Source organism: Diabrotica virgifera, chromosome 2 (genome assembly GCF_917563875.1).
Source record: "Diabrotica virgifera virgifera chromosome 2, PGI_DIABVI_V3a".
In the NCBI taxonomy this organism is placed as follows: domain Eukaryota; kingdom Metazoa; phylum Arthropoda; class Insecta; order Coleoptera; family Chrysomelidae; genus Diabrotica; species Diabrotica virgifera.
The window spans coordinates 32,710,991-32,733,236 of record NC_065444.1 but is presented as its reverse complement, the minus strand read 5'-3'; the positions used below and the strand labels follow the sequence as shown (position 1 = coordinate 32,733,236).

The window sequence follows — 22,246 nt, the reverse complement described above, 5'->3', positions numbered from 1 at the left end:
GACCAAAATAGCGGAGACAAGAATACGGTCTAACAATGAACGTCAAGGAGACAAAGTTTATGAGAATATCGAAAACTCAAAGAAATAACGAGAATCTCTTCATAAACGGATCCAATGTCGAACGAGTCGACCAATATGTATATCTTGGAACAATGATCAACTGAATGCGGCATCAATCAATAAACTAGAATCATTGGAGCTGTGGGTGTGCAGAAGAATTCTGAAAATATCGTGGACAGAACACGTCACAAACAAAGAGGTTCTGAGAAAGATGAATAAAGAAATGGAAATCTTAAATATGTACCAAAGAGAAAAATTAGAATATCTCGGACATATTACCCAATACACGTGGAGAGAAATACAACTTGCTCCAATTGATTACGCAGGGAAAGATTCGAGGAAAAAGAAGCACAGGAAGCCGCAGAATATCGTGGCTAAGCAACCTGAGAGAATGGTACAGATGTACATCAAATGAACTTTTCGGAGCAGCTGTCTCTAAAGTCCGAATAACTATGAAGATTGCCGAAATCCGTCGCGGAGATGGCACTTAAAGAAGAAGACACTTACAGTAAACACCATTTATGTGGCAACCGCAGCTTACTACCTGGATACGGGCTTACCAAGCCGGACGACCGGGTTCGATCCCGGCAGATACCAAATTTTTAATTTCTAATTTAACTGAGTCGCTACCGTGCTTCGGAGGACACGTCGCTAGCGGCTAGGTAAATACCCGTTAACATTAAACATAAGTCTGAAGGTTACAGAATGTACATTAGCCATTAATAAATCTTCTCTACATAGAGTTAGGTTATGTACAATAACAAAGTCTACATAATATATTTATTGTTAAGATTCCCAACAGAATACCCCTGAATCTATAGATCCTTCTGGAAGACCCAATCGAAACTGTCGGGAATGCAGCTTTGACTTTGACTCCTTCTGCATCGAGAAAAGACGCTAAGTCGGTTTAGGCGTCAGCTTGTCTGAATGTGTTCATTCTACTTATTCTATTTGTTCCCGGCCCGGTCTAAAATATTGGAGAGCAAGTCGGGGAGTACTTAAATAGAAGATCGAGTTGTAGACATTCAATCATTAGTCTGAGGTTAGTCTTATATTGTCGAAAATAAATTGTAATAATTTTAGATATATGATGTTTTAGTATAAATGATGAATGTAATAAATTAGTTTTTTTTATTATTTTTATGGCATAGATATTCATCATTCAGTCAGTCGCAATAAGATTATAGTGTAATGTGTAGTGTGTGGGGTTCAGTTAATATCTTGCTACTTAGTAAAGTCGACTTCACTGTCTCTACAAAGAGACACTAATTGTATCCGAACGTCTGAGATCCCTCAGGTTAAATTAAAAAGACTAATAAATTAAGTTTAAATTAAAATAAAGTTAATAATAAATTTAGTAAGAACATTTAATTAAGTGGTGTCAGAAGTAAAAATTTGTAAATAAATTGTATAAAAATGGTTTCGGTTTATGATTTGAAGGTTACTGATTTGCGAAAGGAGTTGGAATACCGAGAATTGCATGCCGTTGGAAAGAAGGCTAACTCAGACCAACGTCTGAAGAACGCCCTGCAAGAAGAGGGATATGATCCAGAAATTTATGTGTTTGAGGACAAGCATTCTGCTGTGATTTCTTCGATGACATATTTAGAAAACAAAGTTTTTTGTAATATTTCAAAAGTTTCTCGTAATATCTCTAAAGTCTCGACGGACATTGCATCTTTAGAAAGCAAAGTCTCTGCTAACATCTTATCGGAGTTCCCTCTAACAAAATATCGTCGTAAAAACCCAAGTTGCGACTTTTAAGATGAAAGAAAGATCAAAGAGCGGCCAAAGGAATTGAACCTATTTCAGCAGAGACAAAAGACGAAGAGGCCAAAGGTAAATTAGAGCGACGGTCGACTCTTGAAGGGAGTGTAGGTTTTGTCCACTTTTGAACCGGAAATTGTCATGAAACAACTAAGTACATGAAAAAGTTCGAATCAGCTACAAGAGCGAATGGATGGCCTGAAAAAGAAAAGGCTATAAACCTGACTATTACTCTTCGAGGAAATGCCTTGGGGAGCGTTCAACTATTACGTACCGCAATTTTTGAAGATTTTTGAGCCCCACTTTCCGTATGTAACGCACCGTAACGTTTTTCTGTACTCCCTCCCCTGCCTAAACGATACGTAACACCCAAGTTTCCATTTGAACCTAAATGAAGGTACAATCCAGGGGTTCACCGTAAAAAATAAACGAAAGTTGGGTTATTTTGATTCCGTAGTTTTTTCATTCAAGTTAAAAAACAATGCGCCGTAACGTTTTACAAGACCCCCTCGCCCCTAACAGCGTTACGTAATATGGTCTAAGAGCTAGCAACGTTTTCGAGAAATCATTTTAAGGATGATTCTTTCATATATTGTTCCCTATGCCTCCTCGAACACCGTACCGGCCATCTGGCTGCTGATACAGGTTGCGTTCTTTACTGCGCAGCACACCTGTACAGTGTACAGGTAAACACAAAATCAGGGTGATTGATTAGTGTGAAAAAGCTTAGTAGATCCGCTATAGTAATAGATAGCAATAAAAGTTAATAACAAAAATTCTAGCTAACTTTGCGCTTCACATTACAAAATTAGTTTTGTAGAATGTTACAAGGTGTTCGATAACATAGTGGCAGACCAAACTTTTGTTTTTTTAAATGGAACACCCCATATTTTATTTTATATTCGAAATCTTCTTAACTTCCCCATCACAAAAATATAAAGGTTTGTTATGTTATACAGGGTATTTACAAAGTTATAACCAATGTTCTATGAAAACCGTTATAAGTTCAGCTCCCTGTATAAATAAAAATAAGCACAACAGCAATGGTTTATTAATGCCATATTTTTTTATTTATTGTCAAAATTTTTAAGAATTATTGATATTGCTAATTTTCTTTATATCGAATACAGGGTGAGTCAAAACGCAAGTACATTATTTTCACAGCAATTTTAAATAGATTCACCCTAATTAATAACTTGGTCTGAAAAATGAAAATATCTCGAAAACTGACAAATTTATGCATAGGGAATATTATACAAAAATTAAAGTACGGCAATGATGTTTTTCGATAGTAATATAAAATACAGGGCGTTCCATTTAAAATTTCTGAGAAAAAAATGTACTTGCATTTTGACTCACCCTGTATTCGATATAAGGAAAATTAGCAATATCAACCATTATTAAAAAATTTCACAATCAACAAAAAAATATGGCACCAAAAAAACCATCGCTGTTGTGCTTTTTTTATTTATATAGGGAGCTGAACTTGTTACGATTTTCATAAAAAATTGGTTATAACTTTGTAAAAGCCCTATATAACATAACAAACCTTTATATTTTTGTGATGGGGAAGTTAAGAGGATTTCGAATATAAAATAAAATATAGGGTGTTCCATTTAAAAAAACATAAGTTTATTCTGCCACTATGTTATCGAACACCCCGTAACAATCTAACTAATTTTGTAATGTGACGCAGAAAGTTGGCCACAATTTTTATTATTAACTTTTATTGCTATCTATTACTATAGCGGATCTACTGAGCTTTATCACGCTCATCAATCACCCTGTATATTGAATTTAAAATATTTTAGGACGAAAAATTTTTTTGTCGTTACTTTTTAAACCACAGAAATGTCTGGCAATTACAGTTCATATTTCTAATAATGTTTAAAAATTAATGACAAAAAGATTTTTCGTCTTACAATAATTTTAAATTCGATATGTTTACCTATACAGGTGTGCTGCGCAGTAATGAACGCAACCTGTATCAGTAGCCAGATGGCCGGTACGGTGTTCAAGGAAGCATAGGGAACAATATATGAAAGAATCAGCCGTCTTAAAATGATTTCTTTTTCCGACGTTGCTAGCTCTTGGTCCAATACTTAGACGCCCCCTTGGATGTGCTTCAGACCATAGCAGTAGAGGAGACAGATGATTTCAAACAGCTTAAGAAGAGACTAAGAATATGCGATATGGTTACGAACATATGGAGCATGTCTATCAGTCGCAGCTTAAAAATCGAAGAGAAAAGAGAGTTGAGACTTTGTTAATATTGAGAGGTTAGTACGATATGCTTATCTAACAGCTCCCGAAGACATGATGGAACGGTTGGCAGACAAGTAGAACATTGCGCATGCTAAAAATGATTACGATTTTAGATTATTAAAGAAGTTTTTGATTTTAAGACTAAGTCATCCAGTTTCAACGTTAAATTAAATAAAAATACTAAAAAAATAAAATATATTACCTTAAAACTTGCATCAGAGCCATTTCTGTGCTGTAACGCCAACGTTTTGATAAGCTCTTGTTCCTCTACGCTCCACGACTGAGACGAGTTGAGTTTACACTGTGTGTGAGACATCCCTGGGGGTGTTCCTGGTGCTGGTGGAGGGGGCAAAGGAAGATCACCTGAAAAACAATTCAAATTAAATGTGCCATCAAAATTTATTCGCGTGGATTATTTTAAATCTAGAGAATAATTGAGGCTATCAGAGCAACAGTGGCCCAAGTCCAAAAACGAAGTTTTGCCATCTAGCCAAATATAGAGATATTACTCTGATGGCCTCAATTTAACACGGCATGGATGACAGCATAACAATTATTGTTCAAGGCGAGTTTTCTCATAAACAGAAGCATTAATAAACAGTTTTGAATTTAATTTATATTGTAGCGATTCAAAAAAACCCCCTCCTAGGTTTTAATTCGACGTTCATCGTTTATTATTCAAAACTTTTCTTCTGCGAATGAGATGAGAGGCGATGAGAGAATTTCCGCTGATACAGGCGATGCTTGAGAATTTTGAGATCAGAAGTATCTTTGGCAGTAGTATTGTTTGGTCTTTGGTGATAGTAAGCAGTCAGTGAAACAGTACGAGGTAATCAATATTTGTCAGCAAGTTATAAAAGCCACAACGAACGAAGAATTAGATCTGAACCTCCCTATAAACATCTAAATGGTATTCAAAGATCTGAGTTGCAATATGCCGGTAAAAAGTGTTGAAAAGTTGCAGTGTATGGATTTTCTTGGTATCTTTGTTTTCTGATTCACGACAATGCATCGGTAAAAACTCATCAACAAATTCAACGTCTTGGGTGGAAGGAGTTTGAACAACAATTAGCTCAAAGATGAAGTGGTACCCTGGCACAGATATCTGGCGGTAGAAGACCACAATACCGGCATTGAAAAACTGATTCCACGATGTAATAAATGCCTTGACAACCAAGGCAACTACATTGAAAAATAAACCGTTTCTTTACTTTCTGGAACACCCAAGTTGTTGAAGTTAGTACATAAAATTGAATAATTACCTTGACTATCTAGAGATATACTAAGACTATCCGAGCTAGGATATGCTGGCAGAGGTAAAGGGCTAGAAGTTTGAACATGATGAATTTCCACTGTTGTGGTCTGTTCATTACATTCGCTATCCTGCCTCTTTGGTGGATTCGGCGGTATCTTCTTCCCCATCAGTGGACTACTACTATATTGCATGTGATATGCGCTGCCGTCGATCACATCCCTGGACAAGGGCTTATACTGGGGATTAAATTGGGGTTTTTCAAACTCTGTGAAGGTCTCACGGGCCTTAGCTGCTATTTTGGCGATTGGTCTAGGACGAATGATACCGCGCGGTCTAGGAAGAGTTCCTCCACCTTCGTATAACAATGCTGACTCGTTGGTTGGAGTTATGTCTCCGTCGTCATAGGATCTTGTGCGCCAGCCGATAGGTTGGTAGTATACTGTTTGATGGTTGTCTGCGGTGAATGTGTGGTGGGTTCTCTCACTGGGATCCTCTAAAGATTCTAGGGACTTTCCTCTACCGGTTCGAATCTGCAAAGCACAACAATAAATGAAAGTGTTCAATATAGAAGAGTTTCAATAGCTTAGTTTTGGCATTTTCATTCCTAGTGTACTTTTATTAAAAAAAAGTAGCTAATACTCACGACACTCAAAGAAATTTATTTATTAATGACTAAAATGTACTGATTTAAACTAATGTTGTAACAGTTATATCTAGTTTCTTGAAGAGTGTGACGATCAAAATTTAGTGTAAGTAATTTGGGTAAACAATATATCCGATAGTAAAGTATAGATTTAATTGGTATATAGATTAAGTATAGATTTTGATCTATTTAATTATAATTTATTAATAAAATATACTTAACTAAAATTGCAATAGTAAGTATCAAACTGTTAACAAAAATAAAGATGGTAATTTTGGCATTTTCAAAATTAGTTAAACACGTTTTTTATATGTTCGCAATATATTATGGTTTGGAAGACTATATATTTCATCATTAATCATTTAAAAATTTCATTTTAGTTATTACCACATTCACGGGCACATCTTCATCTTCACACAGTCATGTTCCTTTATAAGTGTCTGCATATGCAGTCACGTCCGTGAATGTGTTAAGTAACTTCTTCTTCCTTGGCCCTACAACTCTAAGTGAGTCTTAGCCGCTTTTACTACACTCACCGGCACAAAATTCCGCCACTAAAAACTTTTGATTAAGTTTGACAACGTATAACTTTACTATTTGTATTCCGATTTTCAAGATTCTTGCATCAGTTTGTAGGTACATGTATTGATATCGTTTATTATTCCGGTAACAAAAAAATTTTGCTTAGATGGGGTGAATGGAAGCCCATTATCAGGGGGTGAATGGAAGCGTTGTATTTTCTCCTAATTTTAAAAAATTCTGTGGAAAGATTAAAGAGCTGATTTTGTTTCAAAGTCCTTTCGTATTATCCCGGAGGTATCACTAAGATTTTGTTCTTGGAATTATCCGAATATCTGTTTTCTTGTAAGAGCTGCACAATTTTTTGTAAATAAAAACACTGTCTCATAAACATAAATATCTTAAATAGAGTTTGGATTTATGGCATTTATGGGATGAATTGAGAATAGATATTTGCCGTCATCCTAGGCCTCCAGAAAATTTGGTACAGTTATGTCCCTGGTAGAGGAATATCGAGCTATTCCCCAGGCAAGGATAACACAACAAATTTTGTTTTGTGTTGTTAATTTTAGTGCGTATTCCGGTGTGGATGTTGCTGGAATTAATTGAAATGAATGTAATAAAACGAACGGTAAATATTTTATTTATTTTGGTACAAAAAGGTATTGCGCTTAGGTTTCGGAAAAGGGCCGAACGATTGGTATGTGAATCGTTCACCAGCTGTGTCGTGACTAAAAAGAAAACCACAACGATAATCTGTTTCTGTTTCTTCCCTCTGACCAGATGACAATAAATCATTTAGGTATGGCGTATACTTTTGCAGTTTTAAGAAAACGCCCTTGAATGCAGTATGGAGAAATCTCACGACTAAGTCGAAGCGCGTGTTGATGCGAGCTTCAGGTCTTTAAAAATTTAGACGTCGGCAAAGAGAGATAATAATATATATAATAGTGAGAACGACAGACAGCACAGTACAACTCCACAGGACTGTAAAATTAGTAATATTTACTTTGTGATAAGATGGGTCAGACACATGGTTGGACATCCTATCCTGAAGAATATTTATTACACCGCGCCAGTGAGGCCGTTAAAAATATTAGTAGTTGGTTAATTCACACAATGATAAAAATTAAAACCCAACGTAATTAGACCACAAAATTACGACGACACTGATGTATTCCCTCGTTTGCCCAGCTGAAAGGGTCTTTGAAATGTATACCTGTACCGCCAACCCGTGTGTCACTCAACGTTCACCATAAATAACCATAAATAACCATAAATAACCATTTGTATTTGTTCAAGGATCGTAAATCACAAAATTTTGAGAGAAATTTCTCTATTTCAAATTGCGTTTAATGTATTTCACGTTGGGTTGAATCCCGTCTTCAGTTTTTATCTTTTTCTGTTACATTTTTCTATTTCACTCAGAATGCCGCTCCACGCGCTTCGACCTAGTCGTGAGATTTCTCCTTTAGTGAGTTTTTGACACAATTGTCTGATATAGTACTTAATTTATGAGGGTGCAGTTTGTTAGACCGCACAAACGAAAAACAGATGGTGAAGGATACATTCCGTTTTTATTTACATGTGAATTTTGAATGACTAACGTCGTTTCGATTTTGAGAAATAATAATTAAAAATTAAGAAAAAAATAAAATTAGCAGAAATAGTAATTATAGCGTAATGCTATAGTGCGTTTGATCATTTTAATTAAATAAACCTTCAAAGTACTGCTTTTAATTACAGCTTTTACAAGAAAAGAGATATTCAGATAATTCAAAAAAAAATCTTAGGGATGCCTCCGAGATAATACGAAAGAAGTATGAGACAAAATCAGCCTTTCAATTTTTCCACAGAATTTTTTAAAATTATAAAATAAAGCGCTTCCATTCACCCCCGTATAATGCCATCTTAAGCAAAAAAAAATTGTTACCGGAATAATAATAAACGATATCAATATATGTACCTACAAACTGATGCAATAATCTTGAAAATCTGACTACAAATAATAAAGTTATACATTGTCAAACTTAATCAAAAATTTTTTTAGTGGCGGAATATTGTGCCAGTGAGTGTATTTTCCCCCACTCTTGCCGATATTGTGCAGCAATATCCCATTATTATACTCGCATCGTACTAGATCACTCGTTACTGTATCCTTCCATTTTTTTCTTGGACCACCCAACTAACCTTCTGCCATTGGGTCTTTCCCAGAAGGTTGTACTTAGTGATCTTTCAACATTCGCCATCAGCGCATGTCCTGTCCATCTTATACGATTTGTCTTGATGTAACATACTATGTTTTACTCTCCATAGAGTGCTGCTTGGAGTTCTTGGTTATGTCTTCATCTCCACTCTCCTGTTTTCTTGTCTATAGAAGGTCCAAAGATCGTCCGGAGAATCTTCCGTTCTAAGAGTAATAATTTTGTTGTTTCACGCGGAATTATAGTTTTTAATACCTTTGTATTAGCTGTCTTTCATACTTCGTAGATTGTATGAATTGATGATATTACTCTAAACATACAAGATTATCTCCCTTTTTGTGGACGGGTACTATGTGGCTTGCAAGCCATTCTATCGACATTTCTTCTCTTTGTCATATTTCATTTATAAGTTGATGTATTTGTATGAGAAGCTGTTCTACCCCTTTCTTAATTAGTTTCGCATGAGTTCGGCTTATGTCCTTATACTCGGTAAGAAGTTGTCCTTACTAACTGTTGGGTTTTATATCTTTGTCAGGCGCAATTAATTTATAGATATTAATGATTTAGAATATTAAATGTATGTATACTATTCTCTGTGTTATTGCACTTTTTTTTAAATAGAGCATAAGCATAATACAGTCTTCTTCCTTATTATTTGTATGTACTAATATACAGGGTGTCCAGAAACTCTACCGACAAATGAATACAGAAGATTGCTCAGATAATTTTAAGACAATTTAACACAATTCACCTAGTCCGAAAACGCTTCCTAAGGGAGCTAGAGCTATTTGAAGATGGCGTCTGGTAATAAGTTTTTCTTAAATGCCTCTGGAACGCTTTTATTTAGAAAAACAAAAATTGGTATGCGTATTTATCTTCCAGAGATAAATAGATTCCATCCATTGCAAATTTCTAGTACCGGTCATAGGCGTCCGTTTTGGGTAGGGCAACGGTTACTTTATCACATAGCTTTTTTGTCTTTAACTTTTGAGCATTTTTGACTCTGGATTATTAAATTGTGAGGTATTCTTGTACTAAAAGGTACTCTTGTTTTAAGTCGTTAGGATACACCGTTTTCTAGAAAAATCGATTTAAAAATTTTTCGTTTTTTAAATTTCAAAAAAAAATTAAAAAAAAACTATTTAGAAAAACGAAAACTTGTACGTTTAATTATATTCCAGAGATGAATCGATTTCATTATTTGCTAATTTCTAGTATCGGTCATATGCGTCGGTTTTGGGTAGGTCAACGGTTATTTTATCGCATATATTTTTTGTCTTTAATTTTTAAGCATTTCTGACACTAGATTATTAGATATTCTAGTAGTAAAAGTTACTCTTGCTTTAAGTTGGTAAAATACACCGTTTTTTTGAAACATTTTTTGATTTTTTTTTTTTTCAAATTCAAGAGATGAAAAATTTTCAAATCGATTTTTCTAGAAAACGGTGTGTCCTACCGACTTAAATCAAGAGTACCCTTTAGTACTAGCATACCTCACAATTTAATAATCCAAAGTGAAAAATGCTTAAAATTTAAAGACAAAAAAGTTATGCGATAAAATACCCTTTACCCTACCCAAAACGGACGCCTATGACCGGTACTATGAATTCGCAATTGATGAAATCGATTTATCCCCGGAAGATAAATATGCGTACCCACTTTTGTTTTTCTAACTAGAAGCGTTCTGGAGGTATTTAAGAAAAACTAATTACCAGACGCCATTTTTAAACAGCTCTAGCTCCCTTAGGAAGCATTTTCGGACTAGGTGAATTTGGTTAAGTTGTCTTAAAATTACCTGAGGAATCACCTGTCTTCGTTTGTCGGTAGAGTTTCTGGACACCCTGTACATACTCAAGGCGAAGGGGAGAAACCAGCGGGTTCTAGATTTAATGTACATATCCATACTCCCCTTCTGATGGCCTCATATGTTATTGTCAAATTAACGCTTAATACAACTTTTAATGATAAACTGAGCGGAATAGATTTTATTACAATTCACAAACAATATTAATTATGCCAAAACTACAGCCAAATACACTAAATTTTTCACAAAACGAATCAAAGTGTGTTGGTTTTGGAACAAAAAAAAATAAATAGTGTACCTTAATGGGAACAATGTCAGTGCAAAACAGTGACGGTTGTACGTAGTGCGGTTGTCCTGCAGCCTGCAACTGGCGGGTCTGGTCGATCTCCCATGGTTGGTGAAAAGAGCGAAAAGTGCTGTGGACTGGAGGTACACCAGGCGATGGGAGCTCCCCGGGAGCGTGCACCAGGACGTCCTTTTACACATAAACATGCAGCATAAGCATACGTAGAAGGTATAAGGGTTTTGGTTTGGGGAATTGCAACTAGAGTGCAGCAAAGGTCTTACCATTGCCATACCACAAGTACATTTTAAGTAGAACATGTTTTCATACATATATATTAATAAGAAGTGTACTCAAATGTACTCATACATCATTAAAAAATTTCCATATAGACATAAGTAGTTATATTTACCATATATAACACAATTTTGTTTTGTTTGGTTTCATTTAAGCATTCAAATAATGAATTGGTTACTTACTAACGAATGAACATGTGCAAGAGTATGTTTCATAATTATTAATATTCTATGAAAGACCAAAAGCATTAAACAGATGGTTATAAACATAAAAAAGATTATGTACGATTACGTAGACAGAAAATTAGAAGACAACTACATAATTTTTTCTATCTATTATGCTGTATATATTTAGAAATAGTTAAAATGAGATTATTTTCTAGTACTATAAATAGTTTTTGTGTACAATAATTGCTTTGTATGTATTCGCGTTCTGTCCATTCCATATTATACTTGGTCTTTTCTTCGTTTATGTATATCCCTTTCTTTCTCGCTTTTGCTTTTAGTGTTTTTAATACAGTAGAACCTCGATTATCCGTCAGGACACCGGACCAAAAGTATGACGGATAATCGAAAAGACGGTTAACAGAACATTAAGAAAATTTAAAAATTCATAGTACAACTCTCAAATTTCATTTGTATGTTTTGTTTGACAATATAATGGGGATTTGTGTTCGTACAATCGAATCAATTTAAAATATTCTGAAATCTTTGTTTTACTGTTGCTTCACATTTTGCGAGTGCTGAATTTCTTAATCGGCATAAGATCATGCAATCTACTTTATTGGCTTCTTCTTGTTAAGAATACCACTCGATGAATTATTGCATGTGCGATGCAGCTTCTCTAGATTATTTACCAAATCTACAGTCAAATTCGAAGTCTGTGTCAGCTTCTGAATCTGTTTGGTCCGCTTTTGTTGCAATTTCAACGATTTCTTTATCTGTCAGCAATGGATAGCCGTTGGTGTCCTCATCACAAATCAAATTAACTTTTTTTTTTTATTTTTTTACATTAAAATGTTTGCTTATGTAGTCAATACAACGTCTGTATGTACCCTGAGGGTTAACAGAGGTGGCGGTTAATGGAGAGACGGATAATCGAGGTTCCACTGTATATCTTTTAATTATGTTTACTTCTGGCTATCAGTACTATGTCATTAGCGGATGCTACGAATTAATGTTTTCGTTGAGATACAAATCCGGTTCTGTTGATATAGGCTCTTTGACGACGATTTCAGGAAGGATACTGAACAACAGTGATGACAGTGCTTGTCGCACCCCCTCACTGACTTCAAACCTATCTAATCTACTTCTTTTCATTTATTTTAACCCTCTGTGTTTCTGAGTGTTACTTTCTTACTTGTGTTACATTCTTACTAATTCCCATTTCACGTAGTGCCTTGTATATTTCTTTCCGTTTTACTCTGTCAAAAGCTTGTTTAAATTCGATGAATGGGGCCACTGTAGATTTTGTATATTCGTAACTTTTTGCATGTGTAACTTTTTGCAGGAAAATTTGATCTACTGTGCTGCGTTCTCTTCTGAATCCACAGAGATATTTTATCCTTTGCCATTATCTATTTTTTATGATATCTTATCCTTTATTATGTATTGCATGTATTTTATGTGCAACATTTCGTAGCGCTGATTTCCTGTAATCATGGCATAAAATTTTGTCGCCTTTTTTGTGAACTGGACACAGCGTGGATTCGGCCATTCTTTCGGCCATTCTTTCGGCATGTGTCGTTTTCCCATATTTCTTTCAGCAACTTTTCTAAATGCTTTGTACTGGTACTCCATATTTGAACATTTCAGCTGTTATTTCATCCTTTCTTGGGTCTTATTTTTCTTTAGTTTTCTCTACTATTTCTTTTTCATTAGGCTTCTTCTGCTCGTTCTTAATCGGTATTTTTCTTGAATTCTTCTTCTGCGGCATGAACCGGTATTACTTACTGTTCACAGATGACAAAATGTCGGATTTTTTGCAATAATGTTACTACATACTAACTGCACCACATAGGGCTTTTTTTCATCGATTGTCATTTGTTTCGAGCTTTTGTCATATGTTGTATAATCTGTGTATAATATTAATATACACGGAATATACGACATATGTCAGAAGCTTGAAACAAATGACTGAATGAAAACCCCTATGACCGACCAAATCGTTCTGGTTATCAATATTATCATTCACAATTACATCAGACCTTTCGTTATTAAATAATTCGGCTACGAAAAAAAATGATATAAAAAGTCTCAAAGTAAGATAACGGATACCTTAACTTAAAGATAAAATCATGGATAAGATAAGAAGGATTCAGGAAAAGACCACCAAAATTTTCCTGTATACCATTAATTACAAAAAAAAATTATTGAAAAAATCCTATATAAAAGGTATATTTATTAAAAACCCCTCAAAGGGCCACATCTGTCACAGAACGTTTTCGATCTAAGTAGATCATCATCAGTGCTGTTACAGGCAAATCACATGCAGAGCCACCAAAAATATATGGGTAAAAGCCCTTTAAATGTTAACAAAATATGTTACAAAGACATTATTATCAAGAAATCTAAGTGATGGACAAAAATCCGGAAGGATATTATGGCCTTTGGCATCCTATGACTCCCCACAAGACACGTGGGTTGTTTGTTTGACAGGATGTCTTTACATTAAGGACGGTGAGTAGCAGCTGAGTTGCTTATATAAAGGATTTTTTTAATATTTTTTTTAAAGAGCATCGTTTCGATAATGTAATATATGAACCATGTTTATTTGCTACTTGTTTCATTTCGGTATTTTTAAAAATACCAAAAAAAACATACATGTATTGAAATAAATATATGTATACTACTTAATATTATCCAAAATAGTAGGATAAACTACATATACTACAATTTTGATGCTTTTTGTAGCAAAAAATACATTATGGCATTAAATTAATGAATCTAACTAAAATTTTTGTGAATAAACTTAGTGTAAAAACAATAAAGATTCCATTGCAACATTTATTTTTCTATTAAAAAATGTATGAAAATATGTTCTAACAGGTAAATAAATAAACATAATCAGTGTAGAGGTAGAGTGTATGTGGATCATTCTCAAAATCATCAATTCATTTTTGTTGGACATATATTTAATGATAAAGTCTGTAAAATAATTACGCAGAGTAATAAATTAAGTAGACAAATTCTTTTCATAGATGTACCAAAACAAGGAAATTTTAAGTATAATGCACATTAGTAAACATTTCTGTTCTTATTTTATCAATCGGTTAGTCTAGAAAACATTTCTGATTCAATTTCACTATTAAGATTTAAGCCGTACGGCTTACATCCCCTTTAAGGGGAGAATTTTCTCATCCCAGATGCCTCGCAACAAATGGATTGAGCTCTTATGTGACTCTTTCCATGTTATGGAGCCCTAAGTGACTTGTTATGTCAGAGTAAAAGAAATCTAGACCAAAATATTGAAAGATACGGCCATAACTGAGAACATGGGACTGCACCTAGCACGGGCTAGGTCTTTCCTATCGCCATTTATGCTGCAAAAAATTTAATCATCATAAAGTCCGACTCAACCTTTAAAGGCCTTTGAAATGTGAGTATATCGTAGAATGAGACTCGTACCTTGACAACATACCGCACAAATATCTCAATATTAAAAAAATTGACATCAACACTCGGCTTAGCATAACCATCGACTAAAATATATTGAGGTATTTTGGACACAACGCCAGAGGAAAGCGCAGTATGGAGAGATTAGTTCCTGGCAGGATCGCCATATGACGTTGGGGGTTGCAACGAAGACACTACCTCGAACAAACAAACTTAAACATTTTCCATAAACTTTATATTAATAATTAAATGTACAAGTAAATTACGTACAACTTATAGGTCGGGAAACACCCACTGACCGGAGGTAACTAGATCCCCTGACTACGCGAGTGAGAGTGTAACAACAACAACAACCACATCAGGTACACGACTTTCCTATTTATATCTGTTATAGTTAAAAACAGTGCAAATATATATTACCATATATGGTAAGGTACTACAAATAAGTGTAGTAAGAATGACGTTTGCTTTCTTTGCAGTCTTTCAATAGATTCAATACTTTAAACTTTGCTACTGTTGTAATAAATTATACAAACTGCAATTATAATATTATGACCTTATTTTTATAACAAAGGAATTAGGAAAATTCCGTGAGGGTTGTCGTGTACCATCACATAGTAGTTAAATGCAAAATAAAACAACCTGAGGAAGCCCTCCACTCCGATGGTCAGACCAAATAAAGAGCAGTTACTCTCTATCTGAGACAGCACCTCACGCGCAACTCAGGAGAGAGAAGAATGGCTATCCATTCTTCTGTTCTAACCATACGTGCTACGTCTAATACTATAACGTCACCACATCCTTACAAAGGATAAACGAGAATGGGGAGGAGGAGGAATAGAAGGAGGAGGAATAGAAGGAGGAATAGGAGGAGGAGGAGGAATATGAGGAGGAGGGGGAGAAATAGGAAGAGGAATAGGAGGAGGAAGAAGAGTTACAGTATATTAATAAATGTAATGTACACGTTTACTTTAGATTTCATAATAAACTATGTTACAGTACAATGATTTACTATTCTGCGTATTTTTTCTATAGACTTTAGTTTTTGCTTAATATTTTCACGTTATTACTTATACAACTTGAAATTACTTATAAACACACCAAAATAGTAATGCCATCTCTTTAACTGGATCATTTAAAAACAATACGTTCGAAACCTCAAAAGACCGAAAGAGTTTATTAAAATAAAAAGTGTTATTTTTGGTCAATGGAGCTGTAATTTTTAAAAACCTATTAATTATTTTAAATAATTAATTGTTCACTAGAGGTGTTTATTGCATTTTGAATATCTTTATATGAAGAATTATTCAAATATCAACCACATTCGTTTTTGCCATTAAAATCAATTTTGCATATTTCACCATGATAAAATATTTGCATAGTTATGTTAAGGTTTGTAAACTGTCATTCATATGCGCATAATATAATTTAAATGTTCACTGCGACGAGTGACTGAATTTATATCGTCATTTTGGAACGTTACAAAAGATGAAGAATACATAAAACCCAGGGTGGCCACTTTTCAATGTGCCATGTATGACGTCTAATTAATGTATCGTTGCAGTTGTCACTCAAATGCAAATAAATCTTTGAAGCAGAAGTATCAATAAAACCAATGGTTCATTATTTTATGGGTTCTTACATGGTATTAACATATTAATTACTTTTACCATAACAACAACGTATAGGTACTTTTAAACAACTTCAGCAATTTTAGTGACAGTGTTTTTCAATTTATTATTCCTATGTAGTAGTTACTTTACAATTGAAAATTAAAAAACAATTAATTCAACACGTAGATATAGGGGTATATTCATATGTATACCTTGGAACAATCAACTCGAAATGGGATCAAACAACCGAAATACGATCTAGAGTTGAAAAAGCCAGAGCAACATTTAACAACATGAGAAATATTCACCCATTGCGACATATCTCTCCCACTAAAAATTATCATCATCAATGGTGCTACAACCCTATGAAAGAGCCTCGACCTTCCCAAGTCTATTACGCCAGTCAGTCCTATTCATTGCCAACCGTTGCCAGTTTGCTGCGCCTATTTTTCTCCCATCCTCATCTACACCATCCTTCCATCTAAGTTTTGGCCTACCCCTATTTCTACTTCCCACAGGTTGTGACATAAAGATTCTTTTAGGAGGGTTGTTATGCTGTGATCTTGCTAGATGTCCTGCCCATCTTAGTCTTCCTATTCTGATAAGAGATACTACGTCTTTACCACCAAATATATGTTTATATCTGTGGTACATATACCTCGTAGTTGTACCTCCTCCTCCAAATAGCATTTTCACAGATGCCACCGAATATTCCTCTCAGGATCCTTCGTTCAAATATAAGCAGAAGGTTTTCATCTGCCTTGGAGATGGTCCATATCTCCGATCCATATGTCAACACTGGTTGTATAAGGGTTTTGTATATGGTTATTTTTGTTTTTTGGCTTAAGTTTCTGCTTCTCATATGTCTACTCAGTCCAAAATAGCATTTGTTCGCTAGGATTATCCTTCGCTTGATTTCTTCCGTCATGAAGTTCTCCTTGGTGATCAGGGAGCCTAATTATGTGAATTTGTCCCCCACTTCAAAGTTAGAGTTATCAACAGTGAATTGGTGACCGATGTTTCTGGCTCTATTGTTGGGTGTTGATGCCAACATCTTAGTTTTCTCCTCGTTTACTTCCAGGCCCATATTTTTGAGGCATTTGAGAAGGTGGTATACATTTCTTCTAGTTTGCGTGTTGTGCGGGCAAATAGGTCCACGTCATCTGCATGTGCCAAAATTTGGGATGATTTATTAAAAATATTTCCTCTGTTGACTATTCGTGCATCTCTGACCGCCTTTTCCAGAGCTATGTTGAACTCATGGAACTCGTGCATGAGTTCATCCACTCCATGGATGTGGAACTTATCCATGGCTTCATACAATTTATTTTTTAGGACACTATCATAGGCCGATTTAAAATCTACGAAAAGATGGTATGTGTCGATATTGAATTCATTGGTTTTTTCCAGTATTTGCCCTAGCACAAAAATCTGGTCTGTTGTTGATCGACCAGGCCTAAAACCACTTTGATATTCTCCAAGCAGCTCGTCTGAATGTGCACTTAGGAGACCATATAAGATACTCGAAAATATTTTGTAAGCTGTATTAAGGAGGGTTACTCTCTTTCACAATTAAGAAACGAAATTTTGAATACCTTGGTCATATTATGAGACATGATAAATATCATATACTGCAACTGATAATACCTACAGGGTAAAATAGAGAGCAAACGCAGACCCGGAAGACTCATGGCTTTAAAACTTACGCCAATGGAAAGAATCTGTACGCCGTAGAAAAAAATATTTCTAATAAGAAATGTAGCTGAGATAATTTTTAATAGGCATATTTATTAGCATCTATAAAATGAATCTTCGAGATGTGGTCATATCGTAGAATGCTCAGAATATCATGGGTTCAACGCATTTCAAAGCGATAAGTCTTAACAGAATAGGTCAAGGCGAAGGTGACTTGATGAAGATGATAAAAAGAGAAAACTTGAATATCTGGGGCATATAATAAGAGGTAGCAGATACTGGATACTGCAGTTAATACCCAACGGAAGAAGACGAATTGGTAAAAAATCCTCTCAAGAAATAAAGAAAGGAAAAGCAGTTGGATGAGATAATATTACTGGGAAGTGAAAAAGATAAATAATAGGAGAGACAGTAACAAGTTAGCTAGGTTTATTAAACAGAATTTTGAAAATTGTAAGTTGAAATGTCAGACGAATGGAGAAGCAGTATATTAGTAATGTACAAACTACAGGGCCAGGATAAACTACTTATGTCACACCATGAAAATATGGTAGAAAGTAATTGATAGATGTACCTATACGTGAAGAAACCGAAATATCTGATATTTAATCAGTTTGATTTTATGCAAGGTAGATGATTAACAACAGATGCCATTTTCATTACAAGGCAGTGGATGGAAAATGCAGTAATACAGAAAGAAATGCTCATATGGTATTCAATGATCTTGAGAAAGGATATGAAAGAGTTCCTCCTTACGTGGAATAAGGCTTAAGGGATCTAGGACGTTTCATCACCGCCGTTTCGATGCCGCCAGTTCGATGCCGATGCCGACCGATTCATCGCCAGCCAATTAATCGCTATCTGATATATTTCCGAATTTTCGACAGTTACAATTATTAGTTATTTTTAGTATTAATTAGGAATTCTAGGAAATGCGAGATATGACGGCGATGAAATGGACTGGCGATGAACCGGCGGCATCGAAACGGCCGGCGATGAACCGGCGGCATCGAAACGTCCCATTCCGCCTGAGCTTCAGTGTAAACGGTCAGCGATGCATAAAATAATTTTAGACCTTTCTGCACCTTCATCTGACAGTTTTGGATCTCACAATTTTACGTTAAGCATAATATGATAAATAGGCAACATTATTTACCATTTTTGATAAAATTTGTTATACAAACAATAACATTACACAGACAGCTCCAGTATTGTCATATTTCGTCGCTCGCTGGTATCGTTTCAAGGTACACCCACCATGGTCACGCACGGAGCGAATACAATATGGTGAAATATATTGTTTTTAATTGAATAGCAGACTTATTTTCGGCTAATCATCAGGATGATCAATCATTTCTTTATTTACTATTCGATGTCAAAAATAATATGTTTATTATGATTGTGTAGATAGTGTTAAAATAAAAATAAATGTAAAACAATTGATCCTATTTTATGAAAAAGAAACTAATGGCATTCAAAAATTATTGTAAAAATCGTATCATGCTCAAATATAAAAAAATAAAAAAAATGCAAATTTGAAAATTATATAGGATACTTTATGTCTATCTGTTCGTTTTTAAATTTTTATAAAAATTAGTACTTTATACAGAACTGTAATATAGCATTGCTATAACAACATCTAGCATGCTTAATGGACTTCGAAAAGGCATTCGATAAAGTTAAGCACCTAAAAGTAATGCAGACGGTAAAAATATATTCAGTAGTAAGAAGAATAAAAAATGATCACTGGGAACGTTTTTCGAAAGAAATGGAACATGATTTTTATGGTCTCCAAAAGGAAATACGGCGCTTTATAAGAGGTCAAAGAACGGAGATAAAGGAACTAATAGAACCAAAACTCATAGAAAAGGATACATGGATTGACTATCAAAAAAGCTGTATGCAGAGGAAGAACAAATGATGCTAGAACCGGAAACACCAGAAATTACCACAAATGAAGATGTTAATATAAGTGCACAGGAAGTACGAAAGACACTCGAAAAGCTGAAGAACAGAAAAGCTGCAGGTAAGGATGGAATACCAAACGAATTACTGAAATATTGTGGAGCAGCAATAACAGAACAATTAACAACATTAATTAACAAAATCATAAAACACAATAAAATACCGGAAGAATGGAGAACGAGCGAACTAATTCTACTATTCAAAAAGGAGATAAAAAGCAGCCAGAAAACTACAGAGGTATCAACTTGTTAAATACTACCCTAAAACTTACAACTAAAATCTTACAAGACGTAATGAATCAGAGGATAAGTTTAGCAGATGAACAACAGGGTTTTCGTACTGGAAGATCGTGTACAGATGCAATATTCGTCATAAAGCAAATTACTGAGAAATCACTAGAGTAATAGACCAGCATTTCTATGTCTGATTGACTTAAAGGAAGCATTTGACAGAGTAAGACTCAAAGCTGTAATCCATCTTCTGTATAATAGAGAAGTCCCTCTAGATATCATAAAAACTATTGAGAACATCTACCAAAACAACAAAATGGAAGTCAGAATAGATGGACAACTTACAGAACCTATAGATAGAGGCAGCGGAATAAGACAGGGAGACCCATTGAGTCCTATGCTCTTCAATTTAATTATGGATGAAATCATCAAAAACGTCAACAAAGGACGAGGATATAGAATGGGAAATAAAGAAGTAAAAATACTCGCAATGATGACGCAATATTGATAGCCCAAGATGAAAATAGTCTGCAAAGATTAGTCCACAGATTTAACATAAGAGCAAAAAAATTCAATATGACAATTTCATCTCAGAAAACCAAAACAATAGTAATCAGTAAAGAACCAATCAAATGCAAAATAGAAATTGATGGTATCAGTATTGAACAAGTAATGGAAGTACCTTGGAATCACATTGTCAAGACTACTGGAAACGGCAGAGATGAGAGTACTGAGAAGAATTACAGGAAATGCACTGAGAGATCGAAAGAGGAGCGAAGATATTAGAAGACAATGTAACGTACAGTGTATAAACGAATGGACACTAAATAGAAAAAAAGAATGGGAGAACCACATAACCAGAATGGGGGAGACACGTGTGGTCAAAATAGCACGAGATAAATCATCAATCGGCAGAAGAAGTATCGGTCGACCGCGCAAAAGACAACCTTCCGTAGAGGTATAAATCCGCCAATAAACAAGCAGAATTGCTTATAAAGAGGAAGAACAAGAAGAAGGTAACAATATACGAATAAATGACAAAGATATTCGTGTAATTAAACATCTGTACTGGAATCAAACTGATAAACATTTGAGATAACTACACAGACGAAATCTCCATATCACGAGGAGTCTGGCAAGGTTGCATTTTGTCCCCTATTTATTCATTGTTTGCTTGCACCAGTTATTTAAAAAGGGACTTGAGAGTCATATGGAACAATAAATCAACGGAGAACTACTTAATGCAATTAGATACGTGGACCGTATTCACGACAAGTGGGAAAGGAAATTGGCATTAAAATAAACTTAAACAAACCAAATTTTTCGTATTTAGTCGTAACCCACATCTAGTTCACAAAATTATGTATTTTGTTAACTATCATAACAGACTAACTAGATCCAGACATATAAATTAAACGCAGTAGGTATAGCAATGACTAAAACTATTGTTATAAAAATGGAGACATTTCTTTGATATAACCATCCAGTTTAGAACTAAGACAAAGAATGGTTAGGTGCTATACTTGGTCTGTACTTTTGTATGATGTAGAAGTTTGGACACTAAAAGTACCAAGCATGAACAGAATTGAAACATTGGAAATACACATACCTTGGACGGCAAGAAAAATGAATGAGGACTAAGGAGGGTCAACAAAGATGAGAACTGCTAGAGACTGTTAAACACCGAAAAATGTCTCATCTGAAACATATAGCGAGAAGGAACTGATCCTTAAAAACACAATAGAAAGCCGTAGAAGTAAAGAAAAAAACAAGTTACATTGATTTGCCGAGGAAAGATGGCCTTGTAAAGACAGGGATAGCTTATTCAGAGTATATCATGGTAAAGAGGAAATGATGAGGCATGTTAAAGAAAAAAGTGTGTGATGACACAAGTATGCATGTTAAGTCGTAAATTTTGACAAAACTATCGATTATCAATTGCGCTGATGGTTCATAGATATTGATGTTTTTCTACTGTTTTGTTGACTAAAGTATAACTAACCTTAATAAAAATATGAAAACGAACAGATAA

The 22,246-nt window shown here is 34.7% G+C and overlaps 1 protein-coding gene across 7 annotated transcripts in view; it reads right to left on the bottom strand.

Annotated features, from left to right (window-relative positions):
- Positions 1 to 22,246, bottom strand: part of LOC114327271 (caskin-1) — a 475,220-nt gene that overhangs the window by 6,781 nt on the left and 446,193 nt on the right. For 6 of the 7 annotated variants that reach the window (XM_050643568.1, XM_028275825.2, XM_028275821.2 and 3 more), the window contains 3 exons: positions 10,816 to 10,992; positions 5,355 to 5,877; positions 4,295 to 4,455 (listed from right to left, as the gene is read on the bottom strand). In XM_050643568.1, the coding sequence (XP_050499525.1) occupies positions 4,295 to 4,455; positions 5,355 to 5,877; positions 10,816 to 10,992 (861 nt within the window). The remainder of the gene's footprint in view (positions 1 to 4,294; positions 4,456 to 5,354; positions 5,878 to 10,815; positions 10,993 to 22,246) is intronic. The other variant, XM_028275822.2, reaches the window with a different exon arrangement.